The sequence below is a fragment of the Pelobates fuscus genome, chromosome 1 (genome assembly GCF_036172605.1).
Source record: "Pelobates fuscus isolate aPelFus1 chromosome 1, aPelFus1.pri, whole genome shotgun sequence".
Taxonomy (NCBI): domain Eukaryota; kingdom Metazoa; phylum Chordata; class Amphibia; order Anura; family Pelobatidae; genus Pelobates; species Pelobates fuscus.
In genome coordinates this window covers 9,285,819-9,309,900 of record NC_086317.1, presented here as the reverse complement: position 1 = coordinate 9,309,900, position 24,082 = coordinate 9,285,819, and the positions used below count along the sequence as shown (strand labels likewise).

The window sequence follows — 24,082 nt, the reverse complement described above, 5'->3', positions numbered from 1 at the left end:
TAATGTACTATTTAGCAGTGTGTTTAATTTGGAATTTCTTATCTCCTGCTCGGTTAATAGTCTCCTGTGTGTGCTTAAAGTTCAAATAACCTTGTGTGTGCCATGTAACCCACCATACAAGTGTGCAATGATCTTTGATCTCCCTTTCCCGCGACTGAGTATATGTCTGTCTAACTATATTGATACTCTCTATATATGCATTTGCAATATGGGGCTGAAGCGGCTCGGATCTCTTACACATGTGTGGCTGCTCTTGGCTGTGCAAGGATTGAACTTGATTGAGATGTCACTTGCCAAATATACTAAATATACATATGTAAAAAAATTGCCTCACATGAAAAACAAAAGGCTAACTTAAGTTCTAAGTGATTATCAATGTATTAGTCATGGGTGTCATTTTCAGAGAACTGACAGTTCCTCTTTAAAAACAAAAATATCTAAAAATGTCACCAAAAGATCCCATCTGTGTCTATGACTGGGATAGGTTACCAGAGTTTTCTGTGTAATGTAATATTAATACTTAACAAACCTTATTTCAGTAGGAATAAACATTGATAAACAGTGTCATTTCTTGAATACAAATGACTGTTTTATTTTAATTTCTTTGTGTTTCAGGCTGATTTATGTTTGGCCATGTTCTTGAGATGTTACAATGTATACTTTGAGCTCATTGGACTATAAAGGAAGAGAGCCTCAAATGGCATAATCCCATTCCGATTACAGCTTCCGATTGGATGGTTTTAGCAGCCAATGGGAATGAGCAATGGAATCCCCCATGTCCTTTAATACCGTCACTTAAACAGGGAGCTCAGCCAGTAAATTCCATTTAGCAGCATTTAATCCATGAATAATCATAGATTTGTTTCGGTCTGTTTAATAGCGGCTCGCTGCCCCTGTATTTGGCCTTTCAGTGCCTTTAGCTGAAATCAAGTTTAGAAATCAATGAACTGCTCATTTCAATATAACGTTATTCATGGTATGACCACTAGAGGTCTCACCTTGCCTTTTCACTGTGTGCCATGACACTAGCTGGTGCAGATGAAGTTGAATTTTGTCTTTCTCTCTCTGTAGTAAAGTCGCCGTCTCGAGTGCCGAGTAAAGAAGACGGACTGCCTATCAAGGGCTGGGATGGTCTAGTGGTTGTTGGGCTGGCGGTGTGCTGGGGGGGGAAGGATGCCTATTACCTCTCTCTGCAGAAAGTAGAAAACCAGACAGGTAAAAATCATGTCCTTCCAACCAACCGTTTGCATCGGGAAATCCAGGGCTTAAACCCATCAGTCATATGTACTTTTACCTTTTATTCCAAAAAAAGAGAATATAAAACATATAAAGAGAGTTAGAAGAATAATACAGAGAGCAAAGAAAACAAGATAATCTTTATTTCTGCTATGTGACAAACGTATATTTAATGATTGGATTACCCAGAGCTGTAACTGTTGACAGAGCCTGCTTTTGTTGGGTTTTCACCCCATTTCTGATTTCTAGATATCAGCCCCAGCTTGGCTCCTCCCCCTCTGGACCAGAACCTCTCTGTGAAAGACCGTCTGTGGCACCTTCAGACCACGTTACAGCAGATATGTGGACGCAGAGGCCAGTGCTCCATCATCCTGTACAATGTCATCGACCAGTACAAAACCTTAGTCCGGGCGTGCAGTATCTCCCTGACGGGACACTTCGAGGACCCAAAGGTTCCGTAACTTGTTTAAAAATTAAATGGCTCCAAGAAACAGGATCTATTATTTATGCAGTAGAATCCTAATAGCTTTTGGAAGGCTGCCTCGCCTGTTGCCCCATTTATATTTTATTTGCAATTTATAGAAATCTGCTGCTGAGTGTTTGCAGAATAATCACCAGTAATTGCAAAGGATGAAGTGGTTTTGTACGTGGGGGATTTGATTCTTCGTTTAAATGCACTTTGTAGTTTAACTCGTTGCTGTTGGCTGGGTGTGCACGTTATCAAGGTATTTGTTAGAAAGTGGCTCAGACTGGAACTTTCCTTGCCGTGAATAGCTGTCACTGTTCAGATAAACGGTGCCTAGTACTGGTTACTAATTACCGGTACTAACTTGTTACCAACCATGGACTTTATCCCGGCTGACCGCCTACAATGACCTGTAAAGATACTAACCGATGTCTGGCAAAGCAAAGAGACGCACATTGTAACCATAGCAACCACACCGTGTGCATGCGTGCTTCACCCTGTTATTGGTCTTGGTATACAATGTATTTACTGTGTGCCCGATACATATCTCTATGGAAGTTTTGAAGTTCATTGCTGCTATGGGAATTTCACTGACATACACTTTACGTATAGAAAGAGTAATGTTATGTTTATATCAGGTGTGATGTTGCTGTTCTGTATGGTTTAATATATGTTTTGGAGTTCCCATGTAATGCCATACATACCATGTGTTCCTCCCATAGGATGGATCAGAATGTACTGCCGTTACTGAGGGTTAGCGGCAGCCATTACAAGGTAGCGGCAGGGCGTGAAGCCAGCCGCTAAGAAGTGGTTATCGGTAACACACAAAGAAAGAGATACGACTAAAAATGAATCTTTAGGGTCAGATCTAAGATAACGCTGATCCTATATAAATGTGATGTTTTATATAATATACAGCTAAAACTAGAACCAAGAGTAATATAAATCATAACCACTAGTACATTACAACGACGCAACCTCGGTAATATAAACCGTAACCACCAGTACACTACAGCAAAGCCCCCTCAGTAATATAAACCGTAACCACCAGTATACTACAGCAAAGCCCCCTCAGTAATATAAACCATAACCACCAGTACACTACAATGACGCCCCCTCAGTAATATAAACCATAACCACCAGTATACTACAGCCACGCCTCCACAGTGATATAAACCGTAACCACCATAAATAACAAAAGAAAAAATGGCAAGCTCAAGCAATCTGTAACATTTTGTTAGCGATTCAGTTGTGACCATTCTGCTTTATTTTTGCGGCCCTGTCTCTGGATGAAATAAACCTGGGTGGTTTGCGCTGTCTGATCTTAATTTAGCCGTGCTAGTGGGCAGTTCTCCCACCTTGCACGGCCGCCTGACTTGTTCTTGGCTGATCTTTAATGAAACGTTAAAATGAGTGGATCTAAGTATAACGCAGTCCTTACACGGTTACAGTGACGCTTATCTCAGTTTAACACCAGGTGGTTCCTTAATTCACGTCTTACACAATGACATTGTTTCACTGTTCCTCTTTCACAGTGCTCTCCTCTCGTGGTCTCCCAATCGCTCCTTTCAGCACCTTATAAAGTAAGGAGTCGTGTTGCTGGACGCAGCATGAATTAAATATGATCAGCCGTGCTGGGATGTAGAATTTGTCATAGTGACATTACAGGCCATTAGCGGGGATGTCTGTTTTACAGATAACATTTGTTCTAGGTCGGAATTCTAACACAAGATCACTTGTACCAAATATCGTCTTGTCCCAATCTGTGGACGATTTCCGTCCCAAGCCATAAATATTCAGGTCCCTGTAGCCCTGCAATCATAATTCAGATGCAATATGGGGGGACATATCTGTACCTCTTTCATAGAAGTAGATTAATTGCAGCTCTGCGTATAGATTAAATCTCTAATTACCTGAAGGTGAAATTAACTCCACATGGTTAGTGGATGGCAGGTTTAATTTAAAGAGACCGCCATGACTAGGTGTCAATTTATTGAGAATAAAATGTAATCAATATTTATTAGCATAAAACACACTTACTGACAAGGTTATTCTTTCAAATAATCTTCAAATCAGCCACTTTCTCAATTTGGCTATGGCCTAAAATTTGACATCAACCTTGAATTCCCAACAGATTACACGTTGGTGAATAATCCTGTGTGTATTTTATATAGTGTGACCTTTCTGGGCTCCTGTAGGCAGAGCATTATAGACAACATGTAAAGCTGGTCAAGCAGCCGCCATTCAATGAAGATGTCGAATCCTAAAATGGTTAGTGCGTAAATGCATGCTAAGGATTCTGGGATACAGCCCCATTCATTTCACAGCCGCTCCGCCCTGTCCAGGACGCCATGTTGGGAGGTATTGCTGGAATGTCTGAAGAAAGCAATCTTCAGCTAAATGTTTTCTTCTAATAAATACATTCTATGTATTGATGAAATCTGTCCCTACTTGAATGTGGACATTATTTGTGAAGGATATGAAGTGGACCAGACATGCACAGCTAAGGTTTTCCCAAGTTTTATATTTTGATATCTGAAGCAGTTTGAGGGTTTTTACTATTTATTTTTCAGACTAAAATTGCAGGGAGCAGTGTCCGGGAGACAGATGGAGTTAAACCATTACTAACTGCTATGACTGCTTACATTGGGGCGGGGGGATTGGGGTACCATAAACACCGTTACTACTGTACTTGTAAAAAATGGAGAAAGAAGCTTTGGATTTTTTTTTATTATTATTATTTATTTATTTTTACACAGATAGCACAGAATTAATATACCTCAATATATTCATATAGAGGTATAATTGTATTCTTTCCTTATTTTGGGAATAAATCATGTGTTTATGATCTAATCAAATTTAGAAACTATAGGCAAATATTGCAAGGAGCACATTGATACACCGTTTCAGTATCACCCAAGGAAGGAGCCCAGTGATACACCGTTTCAGTATCACCCAAGGAAGGAGCCCAGTGATACACCGTTTCAGTATCACCCAAGGAAGGAGCCCAGTGATACACCGTTTCAGTATCACCCAAGGAAGGAGCCCAGTGATACACCGTTTCAGTATCACCCAAGGAAGGAGCACAGTGATACACCGTTTCAGTATCACCCAAGGAAGGAGCCCAGTGATACACCGTTTCAGTATCACCCAAGGAAGGAGCCCAGTGATACACCGTTTCAGTATCACCCAAGGAAGGAGCCCAGTGATACACCGTTTCAGTATCACCCAAGGAAGGAGCCCAGTGATGCACCGTTTCAGTATCACCCAAGGAAGGAGCCCAGTGATGCACCGTTTCAGTATCACCCAAGGAAGGAGCCCAGTGATACACCGTTTCAGTATCACCCAAGGAAGGAGCACAGTGATACACCGTTTCAGTATCACCCAAGGAAGGAGCCCAGTGATACACCGTTTCACTATCACCCAAGGAAGGAGCCCAGTGATACACCGTTTCAGTATCACCCAAGGAAGGAGCACAGTGATGCACCGTTTCAGTATCACCCAAGGAAGGAGCCCAGTGATACACCGTTTCAGTATCACCCAAGGAAGGAGCCCAGTGATACACCGTTTCAGTATCACCCAAGGAAGGAGCACAGTGATGCACCGTTTCAGTATCACCCAAGGAAGGAGCCCAGTGATACACCGTTTCAGTATCACCCAAGGAAGGAGCACAGTGATGCACCGTTTCAGTATCACCCAAGGAAGGAGCACAGTGATACACCGTTTCAGTATCACCCAAGGAAGGAGCCCAGTGATGCACCGTTTCAGTATCACCCAAGGAAGGAGCCCAGTGATACACCGTTTCAGTATCACCCAAGGAAGGATCACAGTGATACACCGTTTCAGTATCACCCAAGGAAGGAGCCCAGTGATACACCGTTTCAGTATCACCCAAGGAAGGAGCCCAGTGATACACCGTTTCAGTATCACCCAAGGAAGGAGCCCAGTGATACACCGTTTCAGTATCACCCAAGGAAGGAGCCCAGTGATACACCGTTTCAGTATCACCCAAGGAAGGAGCCCAGTGATACACCGTTTCAGTATCACCCAAGGAAGGAGCCCAGTGATACACCGTTTCAGTATCACCCAAGGAAGGAGCCCAGTGATACACCGTTTCAGTATCACCCAAGGAAGGAGCCCAGTGATACACCGTTTCAGTATCACCCAAGGAAGGAGCCCAGTGATACACCGTTTCAGTATCACCCAAGGAAGGAGCCCAGTGATACACCGTTTCAGTATCACCCAAGGAAGGAGCCCAGTGATACACCGTTTCAGTATCACCCAAGGAAGGAGCACAGTGATACACCGTTTCAGTATCACCCAAGGAAGGAGCCCAGTGATACACCATTTCAGTATCACCCAAGGAAGGAGCCCAGTGATACACCGTTTCAGTATCACCCAAGGAAGGAGCCCAGTGATACACCGTTTCAGTATCACCCAAGGAAGGAGCCCAGTGATACACCGTTTCAGTATCACCCAAGGAAGGAGCCCAGTGATACACCGTTTCAGTATCACCCAAGGAAGGAGCCCAGTGATACACCGTTTCAGTATCACCCAAGGAAGGAGCACAGTGATACACCGTTTCAGTATCACCCAAGGAAGGAGCCCAGTGATACACCGTTTCAGTATCACCCAAGGAAGGAGCCCAGTGATACACCATTTGAGTATCACCCAAGGAAGGAGCCCATTGATGCACCGTTTCAGTATCACCCAAGGAAGGAGCCCAGTGATGCACCGTTTCAGTATCACCCAAGGAAGGAGCCCAGTGATGCACCGTTTCAGTATCACCCAAGGAAGGAGCCCAGTGATACACTGTTTCAGTAATGCGAGACCCAAGGAAGGAGCCCAGTGATATGCCATTTCAGTACCACCCAGTGATGCACCATTTGAGTATCACCCAAGGAAGGAGCCCATTGATGCACCGTTTCAGTATCACCCAGGGAAGGAGCCCAGTGATACACCGTTTCAGTAATGCGAGACCCAAGGAAGGAGCACAGTGATACACCGTTTCAGTAATGCGAGACCCAAGGAAGGAGCACAGTGATACACCGTTTCAGTAATGCGAGACCCAAGGAAGGAGCACCGTGATACACCGTTTCAGTAATGCGAGACCCAAGGAAGGAGCACCGTGATACACCGTTTCAGTAATGCGAGACCCAAGGACTGAAGACCTAACGTTGGAAAAGTCTTATGCATACACTGATTTGCCTGCTATGTAGACTAACAATGTCTTCCATTGTGTTTTGTGGTGAACAACACTTTTTAATCTTGAAAGTTTGATAATTTAGTTTTGTTTAGTAAAAAGTACCTTGTTATTTTGTAACCACTTTATCATTTATTGGCTTATCTTACAAAGCAGAAATACCGTCAGGCCTACTGTATACCGCTGTACAGACTAAGCCAATATGTAAAGCTCAGAAACATGTGAGTGAAGCCTTATCTAAACTTTACTCACGTTAAGTTCTAACACACTGTACTATCAAAAACACTGTTATAACCCAAAAGCAGGTACTCTACTGAGCGTATAGGGAAAAAAAAGTCCCTTTCAGCAGAAAGATGGTTTATTAAATTGTGCAAAGAGAATAAAAAAGATTGTTTAATTTTGCCGACTCTTTTCCTTGTTTCAGCAACAAGGAAGAAGTTGAGAGGCAGTACGCCAACTGTTGGTAAAATCAATGGGTGGACCGCATGTCTGTTGCCATCAGGGTGCAGGTTCCAGGTTTATCCCAGCAGGATTCTTGTGGATTTCTGTTGAAATGTTTTACCAGTTTCTCTGCTGGTTTCACTTTTAGTGATATATCTGTACTTTGCGTCTGACAAGTCTTGACATCTTACGGCTCTCGGTTTGTAATTAGGTTTCTGATCCTTGCTATATTTTGATTAATGAGAAGCTCTATGTTCGGTCCCCACGGTCCGTGGCACGGTTGGGCTTGCTCTGATTCCCACGACTGACAAGTGTCTTATCTTCCAGCAAATGTGTTGGATTGGTTTCAGCGTTAAAAGCCTGGGCTTATTCCGCAATCAGCTTATCTGTGATAAGGATATAATGGCTACTTATTGGCTAATCCCATCAAAGGCAGGAGGCTGTTAAGATCTAGCTGCATGTAATTAACCGTGACACCTCATTCCCAGAGAGAGCGCCCGGCTGATTAAAAATAACATAACCTCGCCATTCCAGCTCCTTGTGATCTTTAAATCACGGAAACATCGAACATATGACGGCATCAGAAGTGCCATGTGAAATGCCAAGTGCCTCTTGCTGGCTGATTGCAGGCACTTTAACATGCTCCGGGTTTCTTCCTATTAAAACAGCAAAGACAGAGATGGGACTGAATGTGGGTGATAACAAGCAGGCATTGCACGTATAATGATCAGTGTGTCTCTGGAAGCACTTTCCGATATGTATTCTGCACGGAGACGTTCTCCACTCTCTGCGCGACAGGAAGTGTGGGCTGTTTAGATAGAATTTTACCTCGATTATATCAGCCAATACATGGGTTCTCAGATCAAATGTGTTGGTGATAATGTCATATTTCATTGGTAAATTGCATTAAAATGTGTTTTATATATTCCCTAGTTTTATGTTCTCTCTATCTTTTCTGGTTCGTACATCTTCTTCATCTCTCTCTTTCTCTCCTTATTTATCTAGCCACGGGTTACTATGTCCATTTATCCCATGTCTCGATGATACTTTCTACATCTCTGTGTCCCTCGCCTACATCTCATTCCACCATGTTTTCCACTTATTGAGTTGTTTTGCATTGTAGTGTATTTTATACCTTTTATAAGCGGGTTTAGTTTTATTTATTACTATGTGATTGTAGGATTTCTGTTGTATCTAAACAGCATGAATTAAATTTACACACCCCAACCGAAACCAGACACGTGTGATATACTGTAGGGCTTAGATTATGTAGATATATTATGGGGCAGGAGATTGTATGACTGTATGGAGATTATGTAGATATATTATGGGGCAGGAGATTGTATGACTGTATGGAGATTATGTAGATATATTATGGGGCAGGAGATTGTATGACTGTATGGAGATTATGTAGCTATATTATGGGGCAGGAGATTGTATGACTGTATGGAGATTATGGGGCAGGAGATTATATGACTATGGATATTATGTTGATATATTATGGGTCAGGAGATAATGACTGTGTGGCGATTACGTTGATATATTATGGGGCAGGACATTGTATGACTGTATGGAGATTGTTATATTGCTCATTTGAAGGTGGGTATACCTAGATGTATCCCAGCGATATTACATCTCATCAATCAGTCATTAAAGGTAAAGCTAATATTAAATTCTTTATAGTTTTTATTTGATATCTTATTTGTTTAGCTTTATAATTATTACCCTGCTACATTTAGTAGGTGTTATTAAGTCTGTCCTTTCCTTACAGGTGGCCTGCTGGTTGCTGGACCCTAGCTCAAAGGAACGGACCCTTCACAACATGGTGACCAACTTCCTGCCTCATGAACTGCCCTTGTTGGAGGGTGTGGGCACTGGGCAAGGAGTGCAGAGTCTGGGACTTAGTGCCAATGGAGACCAGTCAGGGCGCTTCCGTGCAGCCATAGAGTCTGTCCTTGTTCTCAGCACCATGAACAAGCTCAGCCACCTGCTGGACAAGGAGAAACTCAAAGGTGATGCTCTCATTCATCTCTGTAGGTCTCCGGCTATTCCAGAGGAAGACGCGTGCTCGGAGTGTTCTCTTAGCTGAGCACATGGAGGCAGCAGCAAATGCAGACTTGGTGACATTGACAAAGGACATTGTAATAACAGAGGCTTATTTTATATGTTAGTATATGTTACACACTAGATACCCAGCTCCTCCCATTTACAAAATGTGTTACGTAGATGCCACATTACACATTTTGCAAAGAATATGTATTTAAAAAAACAACTATTATTTTTTAGAAAAAATACTTATATGACTGACTTTTGCTGACTTTTTAGCTGACTTTTTTCCTATGATGCTGGTCACCGACTTTGACACACTAAATACCAACACTACAGCAAGTGCAAATATGTTGGTGTTTGCGAATGTCGGTTTACTGTTGCAAACAGAAGCAGGAGTTGATAGAGTCCGTAGAATTAATTTTGTTAATTCGTGGCCTCTCCCTGCATACATACTGTAACATTTGTGGCATTCCCCACGTGGCCAGATTGTGCTTTACCATCTGCAAAAGGCTTATTACATCAATCTGTCTCTACTCGTTATAACCCTGACGAATTTGTTATAAGCATGCCTAATTAAGATTGCAGTGGGGGTTTCCTAAACACGCTAATTATTTCTAAACTTTTAACTGTTCTGTATGTCTGTCTATTATTATTTATTATTTTTGTTTTCTAAAAAATGTAAAAAATCTTTTCCCTGCCCCCGATCCCCCACTTACAGCCCTTTTTTTTAAAAGATGTGAAGATGTCTGGGTGTTCCACAGGGGATTTATCAGTTTAACAAACTAATTTATTTTAACGATCCTTGGTAATAAGTATGTGACGCGGTTTGATTGTGAGATGTTTAATCTCTCGGTGGAGATATGAGACGGAGGGACGAGCTGCTGTACAGTAATCCTGTCTGTTTACCTCTGATGTGGATATCACGTTTTTTCCTTCCCACAACATAACTAAACACTTACATTGGCTTCATTTAAACAATAAACATGTTGGAGATTTTTTACATTGCTACATTTTATTTTCTTTCGTGGAATTGTATAGTTGGTGAATGCGAACTCGTGTAGAAAATATCCCATAGATCTCTCCACAGTCTGTCATAGTAATTCGGATTTCTGTCTGACCTGTTCCTCTCTTTCCTGTAAACCTGGTGGTTATTTTATACCATTGTAGTTGGCTTACTCGCTTATCTCTGTGTCTGTCATTAACTACGAGTTACATATGGTTTCACTTTCCTGTATAAACTTTTTACGAAGACTCTTTTCAAGCACTTGTATAACTGTATTTCCTTCTGATGTCCATATTGAGATACTTGCCAATCAGCTGGTTTCCTTTTCCTGGCAGACGCGTTTTACAGGGTTGAGATGCCCACGCAGTACTGCCTGGCTCTGCTAGAACTGAACGGCATTGGGTTCAGCACTGAGGAGTGCGAGACCCAGAAACACATAATGCAAGCCAAGCTGAATGAGATCGAAGCCCAAGTCTACCAGCTGGCCGGCCACAGCTTCTCATTGACTAGCCACGAGGACATTGCTCAGGTATTTTTATAAATGGTTTCTTTTCCCCTCAGAAAAACTCCCACAAAGAGATCACAATGGATGCTGTGATAATGGATATGGTACAGTATATTGCAGAATAACTTATAATTCTCAACAAATTAATCTATTGAAATAGTGCTGGTCGGATATTTTTGTATGAAATTTGTCTTGTTAATTTCACACAATTTCTGGTTTAGCTACGAAATAATGTAGATTTATAAACTGTATCAAGTTCAGCCATTTACACATCTCTATTTCTGTTCATTTAAAAGAATCAAAAAAACAAATTTGAGAAGATTTTCAAATGTAGTGAATGGGATGAAACTCCGACTTGACTCCACTATAGCAATCTGATTTCTCCTTGGATCAAGCTGTACCGCACATATGAACTAATATAAGTAATAATTAATAAAAAGTTAATTAAAATGTATCCTCTATTTTCCAGGTCTTGTTTTTTGAGCTTAAACTTCCACCGAACGGAGATTTAAAAGGGCAGGCAAATAAGAAGACTCTGGGATACTCGAGGAGGACAGCAGTCGGTGGATCTCGGGTCCGACTTGGCAAGCAGTTCAGTACCACAAAGGTAACCTGACACTTTTGGTGTGGCCCTTATTTGTTTAGGCCAACATATTTTGCAGTGTTGTACAAAAGGTGGACTGATCATTTAATTATGACTGTATGGAGATTATGTAGATATATTATGGGGCAGGAGATTGTATGACTGTATGGAGATTATGTAGATATATTATGGGGCAGGAGATTGTATGACTGTATGGAGATTATGTAGATATATTATGGGGCAGGAGATTGTATGACTGTAGCTTCATTTGCAACTTGGGTCCCCCGTTTTGCATATTTGGGTGGGGGCCTTATGAAAAGGATTGGCCTTTCTGTGCTTTGCTGAGCAGATCCCTAAAACATGCTGTGACAAGACCAATCTCGTCAAATTGCATTGGAGGAACCTGGTTGCCTGCCTGTTGCCTCTGGACTATGGCCCCATGTTAAAGTCTTCCTTTCGCCTGTTTATTCGTGCCTTTCTGCCCGGCGGTCGGTAGATTCAATCTACCGAACTAACACACGAATGACTGTACCACCTGGGAGCTGGAGTGTGCCATCTGTAGCGGAGAGCTGATATTCCACAACTATTCTCCACTTAAGATCCCAGTGAGGCTCAGGAACAAGTATTATAGATCCATACAGTAGTGATTCCCGCAGGCAAAATAATCCATCAGTATCCCAACAGCACTCCCAATAACTGGACGACACACAGCATCAGGAGCAGAACTGATGTTTATTCCCACAGCCTCCTTTTAAGAGTTTCTCCCATGCAAGGGAGGGATTTACAAACATTAGGACATTAACCAATACAGTCACAGTTAACTCCCACACATCTCCTCCCCTCAATGTGACTCATAATCCCCTTAACTGTAACACACAGTTCCCCAGAACCTGGATGTACCCCTAAACCAGTAGGTAGCATAATTCTTAGGGTACCGCCAGGTAGCCCTGATCTGGGTGAATAATATATCCAAAATTCACCCAGATCGGACCAGGGGTTCGGGAGTTAGTTGGAGGGTGAAATTTGAGCGACCGCACACGGGGTGGCATCCGAAAAAGGCTCCATGTGTTTGGGCCCTGCGGTCGGTCTCCGTTCGGCAGTTAAAACATATAGTAATCCTTGCCATCCACGCTTAATAATACATGCATTGTATTTCTCTTGTTCGGGGGGTAGCCTGGTCTCTCCGTTCGGTAGTTACGGAACTCTGGAGGTCTCAGCGGTGTTAGGTTGTTTGAGTGTCCGATTTGAGTTCCAGACACTCGACGACCAAACACCGCTGAGATTTTTATGCGTAAGATGGCCGCCGCGCGTGGTTCGTATATCGACCAGCGGCCACCCAGGCACTTAACAGTTACCAATTAAGTTGCGGTTTGTGAGAAGTGTGAACACTTAACGAGGCGCACACTTCTCACTGGGGTGGTCTGATGGTTCGGTAGTTTAATTCGTATGAGGCTACCGAACCCAATATATGAAATTACACATCTTTTGCATATACACACAGATACAATAAAACGAATGCAGTCTTATATAACTATTACAGGGCAGGCTTAATACAATCCGCTACACCATCAATTGACCCCCTAGAAGCTGCGGTTAACCGATTATCTCCCTGATAGAGGGGAGGGATTGTAATGTACTGTGGGAGTGTTTTAACCCGGTATGCCTGTGATTGGTTATTTTACCATTTGTGTCCCAGTCTTCCATCTGATCCCCTAGGGGAGTGTCCACCAGGTGGAAGACCTGCATAAATACCGGGCAGGTAACCCACAATAAACCAGACCACTGCTTGACCCTCAACACGGTGCTCTGTCTCGTATTTGGGGAGATTTACTGTATGCTGTTAGAGACTGATTGCCAGGAGTGTAAGCCGCTTGGGTGCTTTTCCTGTTCGTCTGCTAGCAGCTATTCGTGAGGTTACAGTTCAGGAGTTTGGAGTGCTATTTTGTATCCAGTTCGGGAGTTTGGTGTTCTGCAGTAGCTGTGCCTGTGTCTCTGGAAGGGGAAGATCTACTAAACGGCGGGTTTAACCCTTTTATGCCCGGGGTGCCGTTACAATTGGTGGCAAGCAGCGGGATCGTTCCTACAGTGAGAAGGACAGCTACAGGAGACACCATTTCTTTGGATTTTACAATTTGAGGGCAACGCATGACCCAGTACAGCGACCCTAAAAGCAACAGAATGGAACCAGCAGTGTTATACGAGGAGGAGGACCTGGATGGCTGGGATGCATTAAGGAAAGGCATCTGGTACCAGGCCCTGGATAATGTACAATACCAGCGGGGTGAGAGTCTACCCAGTGAAGAGCAGCGATTACAGACACGACTGGCACTGCGGATGACCTTCCTGGGAGAGCAGTCACTGGAGCAATGGGTAAAGGAGCTCGAGCACCGGGTATGGCAGGAGCTGTGGCTAGAGGATGCCTACCAGGCACTCTGGTGGTATACGGTTCAGTATACACCTTGGACACGATAACCCAGAGGGAGAAGAGTTTAATGGCCCTGGCTTGTTGTGGGAGGCGTTCACAGAACCTGACTTTGGGAGCCCTGCAGAGATCCGGTTCCATGATATCTTTGACTGGAGGGAGGGTATGCAAGACGTGCACGAAGTGGGACCAGTACACCTCGCAACCCTGGAGTGGGAACTGGAGCAAGATTACAAAAACCTGTTCCGCTCCATCGAGGATACCCAGCAGGAGAGAATTGTGGCAGATGCCGGTCCAGAGCCCTTCAGCTGGGAGGATATCGTAGACGTTGACTGGGAGGACCTCCAGCCGGCCAGTAGAGATGGGACCGAGGTCTCTCCACTGGCCCCACAGGGAGAGGAGAGCAGTGTCCCCCCTCCCCAGTGGCAGGGTGAGCTACCGGGATGCTGGGCGGTCGGCTCAGATCCCCAGCGGCAGTGTAATGTATTGGGAATTGGGAGCCCAGTCTCCATTCCCCAGCGGCAGGCTGAGTTACAGGGGGCAGAGATAGTTGCTCCTGTCCCCCAGCAGCAGAGTGAATTGCAGGGAATTGGGAACCCAGTCTCCATTCCACAGCGGGAGATACAGCAGGGAATTGGGAGCCCAGTCTCCACTCCCCAGCAGCAGGACTCTGTATTGGGAGCGGAGACAGTCGGTCTCCCTCCCCCTCGGCTGGAAGTATATATGGGAGAGGAGCTTGTTACCCCCTCTCCCCAGCGGCAGCTTAACATACCAGGGGGAGACAGTATACCAGGGGGAGACAGTAAGTCCCAACTGTGCAGATGGGACTGTGGTCTCTGCACTTACAGCACAGGGGGTAGGGACGGTCGGTCCTGCCACCCAGCGACAGGGCTGTTTAGCCAAAGGGGAGACAGTCAGTCTCCCCCTCCGGCAGCAGAGCTGTGTATCCAAAGGGGAGACAGTCGGTCTCCCCCTCCAGCAACCAGGCTCCAACCAGACTACTCCCGTGGTAGTGCTGGAACCAGGGCAGAGTACCGCTGGTCTCTGCCCACTCAGCAACCCACCAAGTCAGCTTACCAGTCACCCACACAGCCATGGTGAGGCACCTGGACATGGACAAAGTTCTCCTCTACCCAGGTGTAGTAACCAGTTATTGTGGGTGGGCTGTATTACTGATTGTGTTTTGTGGGTGGGCTGCTGGACTAACCAGGGCACTGACCGGCAGGAGGTCAGATACCCTGTTAGTCTGTTTGGAAAAGGGGAGAGATGTGACGAGACCAATCTCGCCACATTGCATTGGAGGAGCCTGGTTGCCCGCCTGTTGCCTCTGGACTATGGGCCCCATGTTAAAGTCTTCCTTTCGCCTGCAGAAAAGGCTTATTCGTGCCTTTCTGCCCAGCGGTCAGTAGATTCAATCTACCGAACTGACGCACGAATGACTGGACCACCTGGAAGCTGGAGTGTGCCATCAATTGACCCCCCAGAAGCTGTGGTTAACCGCAGCTTAATTGACGAATACTGGGTGGCCTTTGTTCGTTTGCCGAACACGTGGCGGTGGCCATTTTAAAGTCCTGAACGGCCAGCGGTGTTCAGCGCCCAAACTATGGAACTGGAAACGGACACTTATTTGCGCGAACACCGCATTTAACCAGATGCCTGTTCATTCGGTAGTTTAAACCGTATGAACAGCATTTCCCCAGATAGCCATCCCGTGGAGTCTATTCGTATGGAGAACAGACTTTGTGAACACTTTAACTCCACGGCGATTGGACTGTGTGCATAGGATCTGAGCGCTATTCAGTACTTTGTGCACTCAGATCCCAGCTATCTGGGGATGGGTTACATGTATACATTTTATGTGACAAATGTAATATTATGTATATTATTGTATTTTAGTGTTTTACTGTAACCATGTGGTTAATGGAGTTGTGCCTCTGTCCTTGGAGATAATTGGATTACTTCCTAATTATCTCCCGGATAGAGGGGACGGATTGTAATGTACTGTGGGAGTGTTTTAACCCGGTATGCCTGTGATTGGTTATTTTACCATTTGTGTCCCAGTCTTCCATTTGATCCCCATGGGGAGTGTCCACCAGGTGGAAGACCTGCATAAATACCAGGCAGGTAGCCCACATTAAACCAGACCACTGCTTGACCCTCAACACGGAGCTCTGTCTCGTATTTGGGGGGGATTTACTGTATGCTGTTAGAGACTGATTGCCAGGAGTGTAAGCCGCTTGGGTGCTTTTCCTGTTCGTCTGCTAGCAGCTATTCGTGAGGTTCCAGTTCGGGAGTTTGGAGTGCTATTTTGTATCCAGTTCGGGAGCTTGGAGTATTCCCTTGTATCCAGTTCGGGAGTTTGGTGTTCTGCAGTAGCTGTGCCTGTGTCTCTGGAAGGGGAAGATGTACTAAACGGCGGTTTAACCTTTTTATGCCCGGGGTGCCATTACACATGCTGTGCTAAGTGTAGCTAATTTGAGATGGGGTGTGCATTGTGTATATGTATCTGCAATTCACAGTACACGGTCACCCATTGTGTACAATCCACAGAATTTTGTGCAACTGATAATCCTGGAGAAATGGCCATCAGCCTGTGGGTACATTTCCTAAATTCTGTGAGTATAAATGAACACAGATGGCCCCTCCTACACACTCGGTGCAGAATGATTTTCTGCTTCAATATGAGGGTTTTAATATTTATTTATAAAATATTTTACCAGGAAAGATACATTGAGATTTCTCTCTTTTTCAAGTATGTCCTGGGTCCACAAATCATTGCATTGTTACAGTTAGTGTACAATAAAATACAAATACAATATTAATACACGATATATACAAAATGTAACATAGAACAGGTAGGAAATATATAATCAACCATGACAGGTACATTCTGTTTTGAGGTATGTAGAAAGGGACCTCTTAAAGGACTTTAAGCTTAGGGAAGATTTTAACTTGTGCGGAAGGTCGTTCCACAAATGCGGTGCTCTGTAGGAGGAGGATCAGGCTGCTTTCTTTTTATATTGAGGTAGACCAAGTAAAGTGTTGGTACTGGATCGGAGGTTGTAGGAAGTGGGAACAGCCAGGGAAAGCATTGCGTTCAGGTAGGGTGGGAGTTTCCCAGAAAAGCTCTTAAACACAAGGCTGGAAAGATGAAGGGTGCGTCTGGATTCCAGCGACAGCCAGTTTAGTTCTTTTAGCATGTCACAATGGTGGGTCCTGTAATTACATTGTAGCACAAATCGGCAGAACGAGTTATACAATGTGTTGAGTTTATTAATGTGGGATTGCGATGCAGATGCATATACTACATCCCCATAATCAATGATTGGCATCAGCATTTGCTGTACAATCTTTTCCTTTACTGAAGGGCTTAGGCAGGATTTGTTTCTGTACAGGGCACCTAGTTTTGGATAAAGTTTAGATGCAAGCTTTTCTATGTGCAGGCCAGAAGATAGATTGGGGTCTAACATCATACCCAAGTATTTGAAAGAGTGGACTGCGGTCAGTGTGCCATTTGAATTTGTTTTGATGGATAGGTGGGAATTGTGTAATTTGTGTAATTTAGGCACTGTTCCAAAGATCATTGTGACAGTTTTGTCAGTGTTCAGGAACAGTTTGTTTTTTGCGATCCACTTTTCTACCTCTGTAAACTGGTTTGGAGAACAGCCTCAAGCTGCGGTAGATCGGAATTGCTCGCATAGATTACCGTGTCATCTGCGTACATGTGTACATTTGAGGATTTGCAGACATTAGGACGATCATTTATAAATAATGAAAATAGTAGGGGGCCGAGAATGGAACCTTGGGGAACACCACACGTGACTGGGAGAGGGAGGGAGTCGCTGTCAGAAATAGACACATATTGCGAGCGTTCCGATACATACGATCAAAACCAGTTTAGCGAATGATCACCAATATGTGATCACCAATATACGAATGATCACCAATATACGGTATCTAGAGAGATCTCTATTTCAGTATTTACCATCAGTGCGAACGACGTACCCCGTGCATATTTCATCTCTATATTGAGAAAGCCAACATGGAAATGTTACCTGATCCACTTTATTTGCTGTGAATTGGTAACCTAGTCTGATACTGTCTCTGTAAGTCTACAATGTGCAGTGTGATAATTCCCTTTATAATGTGGACTTATCCTCGAGTTTACAGTTCTGAGCATTCCTACACACAATATTATCTAGACACCTAATCTATTAAATGAACATCCACACTAAGCACTGTAGCTTGCTGAAGGGTTTTATGTGTCTAGAGTCTGTTATTTTCATGACTTTTTATAAAAGTGACAATTTCTATAGAAATCAGCATTTTTATAATTGGGGGCAGAAACACCTCCCTGGCTGTCACTCGGACGCCAGCCATCACTGGCCACTCTGACACTAACTTTACTGCAGCTCTTTTAGATGAATTAGAAGTTGCTATTGCGTGCTGACGTCTACAGCAGTTTCTGATTGGTGGAGGGGATGACTTGCAAAGGTTGCAGACAGCAGGTCTGCAGCTTTTTCAAGCTGTTTTTCATATCTTCCAGAGAAACAAATGCTGAAAAAAAATCCATACACATTTTAAAATGTTTCCATAAGTTTGTCTTCATTAGCATTACTAAAACTGACCATATATCTGTGCCTTGGGGGGCTCAATGTCCCATAGAAATAACTGCCTGATATGTATTTTATTTCTACATGCATTTAACTGATTGTCTTCTGGTTGAATACAATAAGTATTTTCATAATTATTTAAACTGTAGAAATTCCATGACCTTCACTATCTGTAATTGTTTCTTTGCATCTATGGAATTCCAAGCATTATCTGATGGGGATTGGTAATACATTTTTTTTCTTTTCTACAGGATGTTTTGGAGAAATTGAAAGATTTACACCCCATTCCTGGTCTGATCCTGGAGTGGAAGCGAATCACCAATGCTCTGACCAAGGTGGTGTTCCCGTTACAGAGAGAGAAGCGTTTCAGTGTCTGTCTGGGAATGGAACGGATCCATCCTGTGTCTCAGACACACACAGCCACAGGTAACTCATAGCCTGAATGTCCCAAACCGGCCTAGAATATCCAAACCAAGGGATCCACTCCAAATCTGTCAATCACTGCACGGACCAAGCCTGCCCCAACTGTCTGCATCCACTCCAAATCTGTCAATCACTGCACGGACCAAGCCTTCCCCAACTGTCTGCATCCACTCCAAATCTGTCAATCACTGCACGGACCAAGCCTGCCCCAACTGTCTGCATCCACTCCAAATCTGTCAATCACTGCACGGACCAAGCCTGCCCCAACTGTCTGCATCCACTCCAAATCTGTCAATCACTGCACGGACCAAGCCTGCCCCAACTCTTTGCCCTTAATCTGAGATTTTCATTTACTTGATATTTCTCTATCACAAGGCCTTAGAAGGAGTGAGATGCACACTCCTGTTTGGAGCATGTCTTGAATTATTTTACAAAACTCTGTTTTTACATGAATGGGACGCTCATGTATGCATTGTGTGAAGAGTTATCCTGTATATAGTTTGTATCTTTTTTTTTTTCTTTTTTTTACACATAACGTCAAAGTTTCAATAGAAATTAGAACTTTTTTAAATTAAGCTTGTTCCACTCCCCTGGCTTTCAATCAGACACTCAGTCCTGTTATTTCCTGGTTTGGTTAGCTCAGTGGAGATAAAATCAAGAGGCAGCCATTGCACAGAGCATCTCTGCTTCTCATTGAGCTGCATTGGGAAGTCTGTGATTGGATAGCCACAGAAAGTCTGACCGGGGTTAGAAGGGGAGAGCTTGCAAAGGCTGCAGACATAAGATCTGCAGGTTTTGCAAGTGTTTTTTTATATTTAATATATATATTTAGATACCCCCAATGAAAAAATGCATAATTAAATAATGTTTTCATTGCATTGATTTTTGAGCAGTGGAGTATCCCTTTAATCATAGCACTTAAATCCATTGTAAGGACTAAATTGAGATAAAGAATTCATACATAGAAGCAGGGCTGGCCAAGGGTTTCAGCCCAAGGGTAAATTGTATCCCCCCTCCCACGTATATTAACTGACCCCCTCACACCAAAACTAGCCATTTACTATGCCTTGAGATCAGCCACAAACTCGAACATGTAATGTAATTTGCACTGTGACACCACGTTTTGAATGAATTTAGAGTATTTTATAAACCTATAATCTCCACACCTACTCTATTAACCTTAAGCCATGACATTTTATCTAACCCTGCACCCCACTGTATGAATCCCTGCACCCACAGCATTACTGCTGTATATTAACTACAAATAGAGTGCATTAAAGTGTCACTATCACCAGTTACGTAATTGGGGGTGTCATTTCTTTCTCTGAGGACTCAGGGATAACCGTGAAATTGAACCAAAATTAGACCCGGGTTTTTTAAAACCCCACTAATAAAACCACTGTATGGGAAACATTATAAAAAAAGAAATATAGTTTTCAGTAGTTATAGTGTAGTGATCGATGAAGAGTTTTTCTGTGACCTGGGTTTACATTGACCATTTGTAGCAGATATGTATTATGTAATATTGAGTTGGAAGGAGACTGGGTACCCCTATTTACACAGTTAGAAAGTATCACTGTTCACTAAGGCAGGTTACTCTCCATCTTCCTCAGTGTGTTCCACCCTTGGTGGCACTTCTAAATATAGTGTAATGTTTTCAATGATAGCCATTTGCTCGTCCAGTGGCTAACAGTCTACTCTTTATCTCCTTTTTAGGTCGTGTCAGTTTTACAGAGCCTAATATCCAAAATGTGCCCAAAGACTTTGAAATTGAAATGCCACGTCTTGTTGGAGAAAGTCCACCATCTCAGGACAAGGGGGCGCATGCTCCTTCACGAAACAGGTTTAAGGGGCAATGGGGCTTTAATTGTAATTAATAGGACACATGCAGGAAATCCTTTATTATCCTTTATCCCTTCACTGTCCCTCGTTTTTTGTTTCGATGTGCTTCACTGGTCATGAATCTTCACAAACTGCTCCTAATAAGGAATCATTCCTCTTCCTATTACACTCCAGGAATCAGAAACTCTGCCTCGATCAATCAGCTGACCCAGGACATTTACCACTAAATCTCCAGACAGCCAGAGGCTCTTGATAAATTCTTGCCCTCTAATGAATTCACAACAATATAAATTTAGCTACCAGCCAGGGCTAATGTCTTCTCCACTTGGCCCTTGTAAACCCTAAATATTTCAGGAAATTGTCAATCTTTCTTGTAACCAAAATGCTGACCTTTCCCACCACTATCCATGAATTTTCAATAAAGCCACTTGTACTCCATCGCTCAGGTGACCTGTCCCTTGTAGCAGAGAAGGAGGATTCATTTTCTGTTTAACACGAACTGTGATCTGCAGTCCTCTGTCATCCTTTACATATACCCATCCTCTCTGTAGATGTCAATAAATGGGCAAAAAATGAATCCGTAAATAAAGCTTTTCACGTGCTTTGTACCTCAGCCTTTTCTAGATGGGGCAAGTGCCTGAGTTATATGCGGATATCTCACCAGTTATCTCTAAATGCTATATGAATGCAGAATTCTTACAGATCATCCTCCACAGAGTGATCTCTAGGGCAACTAAGTAAACGTAAAATATAAATAAAGATGGTCCCTTCATCTGTCTGCAGATATGACTTTAGTAAATACCACATCACCATGATGTTGCTTTGGCCAGAGTTATTTTTATCAATAACCAAATTGGCCATTCTTGTGATAGTATATACAGCCCAATTAATGACTATAAAAGTTTAGATAATTGTATGGCCCTTAGACTGGGTCTAGAATTACTCACATTGCCAGACATCTGTGGCTCAATTCTTAAATATATCACTGTGTAATATTGTGGATGAAGGGATATATCATGTAGAAAAGTCCTGGGGCACGTCAAAGATGTCTCAGATTGTTTTACTCTGTCTGTTACAAGTGCTATAGCTTGTTGCTGCTGTTAAACAGCAATTAACCAACTTTTTCTGTGTCCTTGCAATCTCGTGTGGCATGTCCGTGCTCGTTACTTTGAAGGATATTTGATGTGTTAAGCAGATCTGCTGCAAGACTCCTGTCCCAGCAGAACTCCATTTGCGTACTGACTCTTCACCCTTGCTTCTGTGACTTCTGAATCATGTTTTAGACTGCCAAGGGGACTTGTGCTTCAGGTTAAATGAAAACAAACAAAATAATTCCTGGACTTGTGCACAAATATGTGTCCTCTAGTACGAATGAATCAAATGCCTTTTAATCTACATCCGAACAAATCCACAATCTGGGATTTACCTGCTGAGTCTTATTAATTGCATAAGGTAAAACGGGTTAAAACTGGATGGATCGATTAGTTCAAACATAGATTAAAAGGAATTTGATTTGTTCGTACCATCTGAAATGCATTTGCGCACATTTCTAGTAATTACTTTTACACAGATTTCGAGATTCTTAGGAGCAGAGTTATAAAAGTGGAGAAATCCCCTTGGAAACGAGTGGAATATTTCTAAATATTGATCCACTTATTTTAATGTTACTCTGCTTTTATAAATTTCCTCCACCTATCATCTGACGTTGAGTTTAGTTTACTCTGCACAGAACTATGGTAGTAAGTCTGGCTGAATAATTGTGGGTTAGAGACCAGGTGAATATGACCACCGTCACTATGTGGGTTAGAGACCAGGTGAATATGACCACCGTCACTATGTGGGTTAGAGACCAGGTGAATATGACCACCGTCACTATGTGGGTTAGAGACCAGGTGAATATGATCACTGTCACTATGTGGGTTAGAGACCAGGTGACTATGATCACCATCACTACGTGGGTTAGAGACCAGGTGAAAATGACCACCGTCACTACGTGGGTTAGAGACCAGGTGAATGTGATCACCATCACTATGTGGGTTAGAGACCAGGTGAATATGACCACCGTCACTATGTGGGTTAGAGACCAGGTGAATATGACCACCGTCACTACGTGGGTTAGAGACCAGGTGAAAATGACCACCGTCACTATGTGGGTTAGAGACCAGGTGAATATGACCACCGTCACTATGTGGGTTAGAGACCAGGTGAATATGACCACCGTCACTACGTGGGTTAGAGACCAGGTGAAAATGACCACCGTCACTATGTGGGTTAGAGACCAGGTGAATATGACCACCGTCACTACGTGGGTTAGAGACCAGGTGAATATGACCACCGTCACTATGTGGGTTAGAGACCAGGTGAATATGACCACCGTCACTACGTGGGTTAGAGACCAGGTGAATATGACCACCGTCACTATGTGGGTTAGAGACCAGAGGAATATGACCACCGTCACTACGTGGGTTAGAGACCAGGTGAATGTGATCACCGTCACTATGTGGGTTAGAGACCAGGTGAATATGACCACCGTCACTACGTGGGTTAGAGACCAGGTGAATATGACCACCGTCACTATGTGGGTTAGAGACCAGGTGAAAATGACCACCGTCACTATGTGGGTTAGAGACCAGGTGAAAATGACCACCGTCACTATGTGGGTTCGAGACCAGGTGAATATGATGGCCATCAATGCAGTGCCTGGTGATTTTATATATTAATGCTTGTAAGTCAAATTTCAAGAAGCTGTTTCTCTGCAGTGATGTTAAATGACACTACGCTGTGTTTCTGCATTGTGTGTTTACAGGGGTAGGAAGAATACCTTCATTTCTCTGAGGTCGAAGTTGCCCGTAGAAGAAATACCTGCTGAGAAGGGAGTGCCATTCTTCGTCAGTATGCGTCATGCCTTTGTGCCATTCTCAGGTAACCTGGTGTAAAAATAGCATTAAAACCTCTGCCTAACATCTAGCCCGATATTGCTCTTTACATACATAGTTACATAGTTCTATAGGCGATCTTACTAAGTGGAGAAAGGGGGGTCCTTCGATATGTGGTAACGGCACCCTTTTAGGTCTGAGTTCAAGGAGTTGAAGGTACAGCAGACCTGCCACACATTGTGCACATAAAGCCTGGCTGTCTTTACAAGATTACATGTTGGAGAGAGGTGATATCCTGCCTGACTTGAAGGCGGCCTGCCTGTGGCATCGGAAGAAACACAGATTTCTTGATAGCAGAGAATTAACCCCATTATAGGTTACCAGCCTGTTCCGAGTGCAGGGGTATTTGCCCTCTTATTA

General features: G+C 43.4%; 1 protein-coding gene across 1 annotated transcript in view; it reads left to right on the top strand.

Annotated features, from left to right (window-relative positions):
* Positions 1 to 24,082, top strand: part of POLQ (DNA polymerase theta) — a 102,356-nt gene that overhangs the window by 51,615 nt on the left and 26,659 nt on the right. The window contains exons 18-25 of the mRNA XM_063433495.1: positions 1,072 to 1,215; positions 1,486 to 1,688; positions 9,118 to 9,358; positions 10,734 to 10,927; positions 11,373 to 11,510; positions 18,773 to 18,947; positions 20,661 to 20,787; positions 23,593 to 23,708. Coding sequence (XP_063289565.1) covers positions 1,072 to 1,215; positions 1,486 to 1,688; positions 9,118 to 9,358; positions 10,734 to 10,927; positions 11,373 to 11,510; positions 18,773 to 18,947; positions 20,661 to 20,787; positions 23,593 to 23,708 — 1,338 coding nt within the window. The remainder of the gene's footprint in view (positions 1 to 1,071; positions 1,216 to 1,485; positions 1,689 to 9,117; positions 9,359 to 10,733; positions 10,928 to 11,372; positions 11,511 to 18,772; positions 18,948 to 20,660; positions 20,788 to 23,592; positions 23,709 to 24,082) is intronic.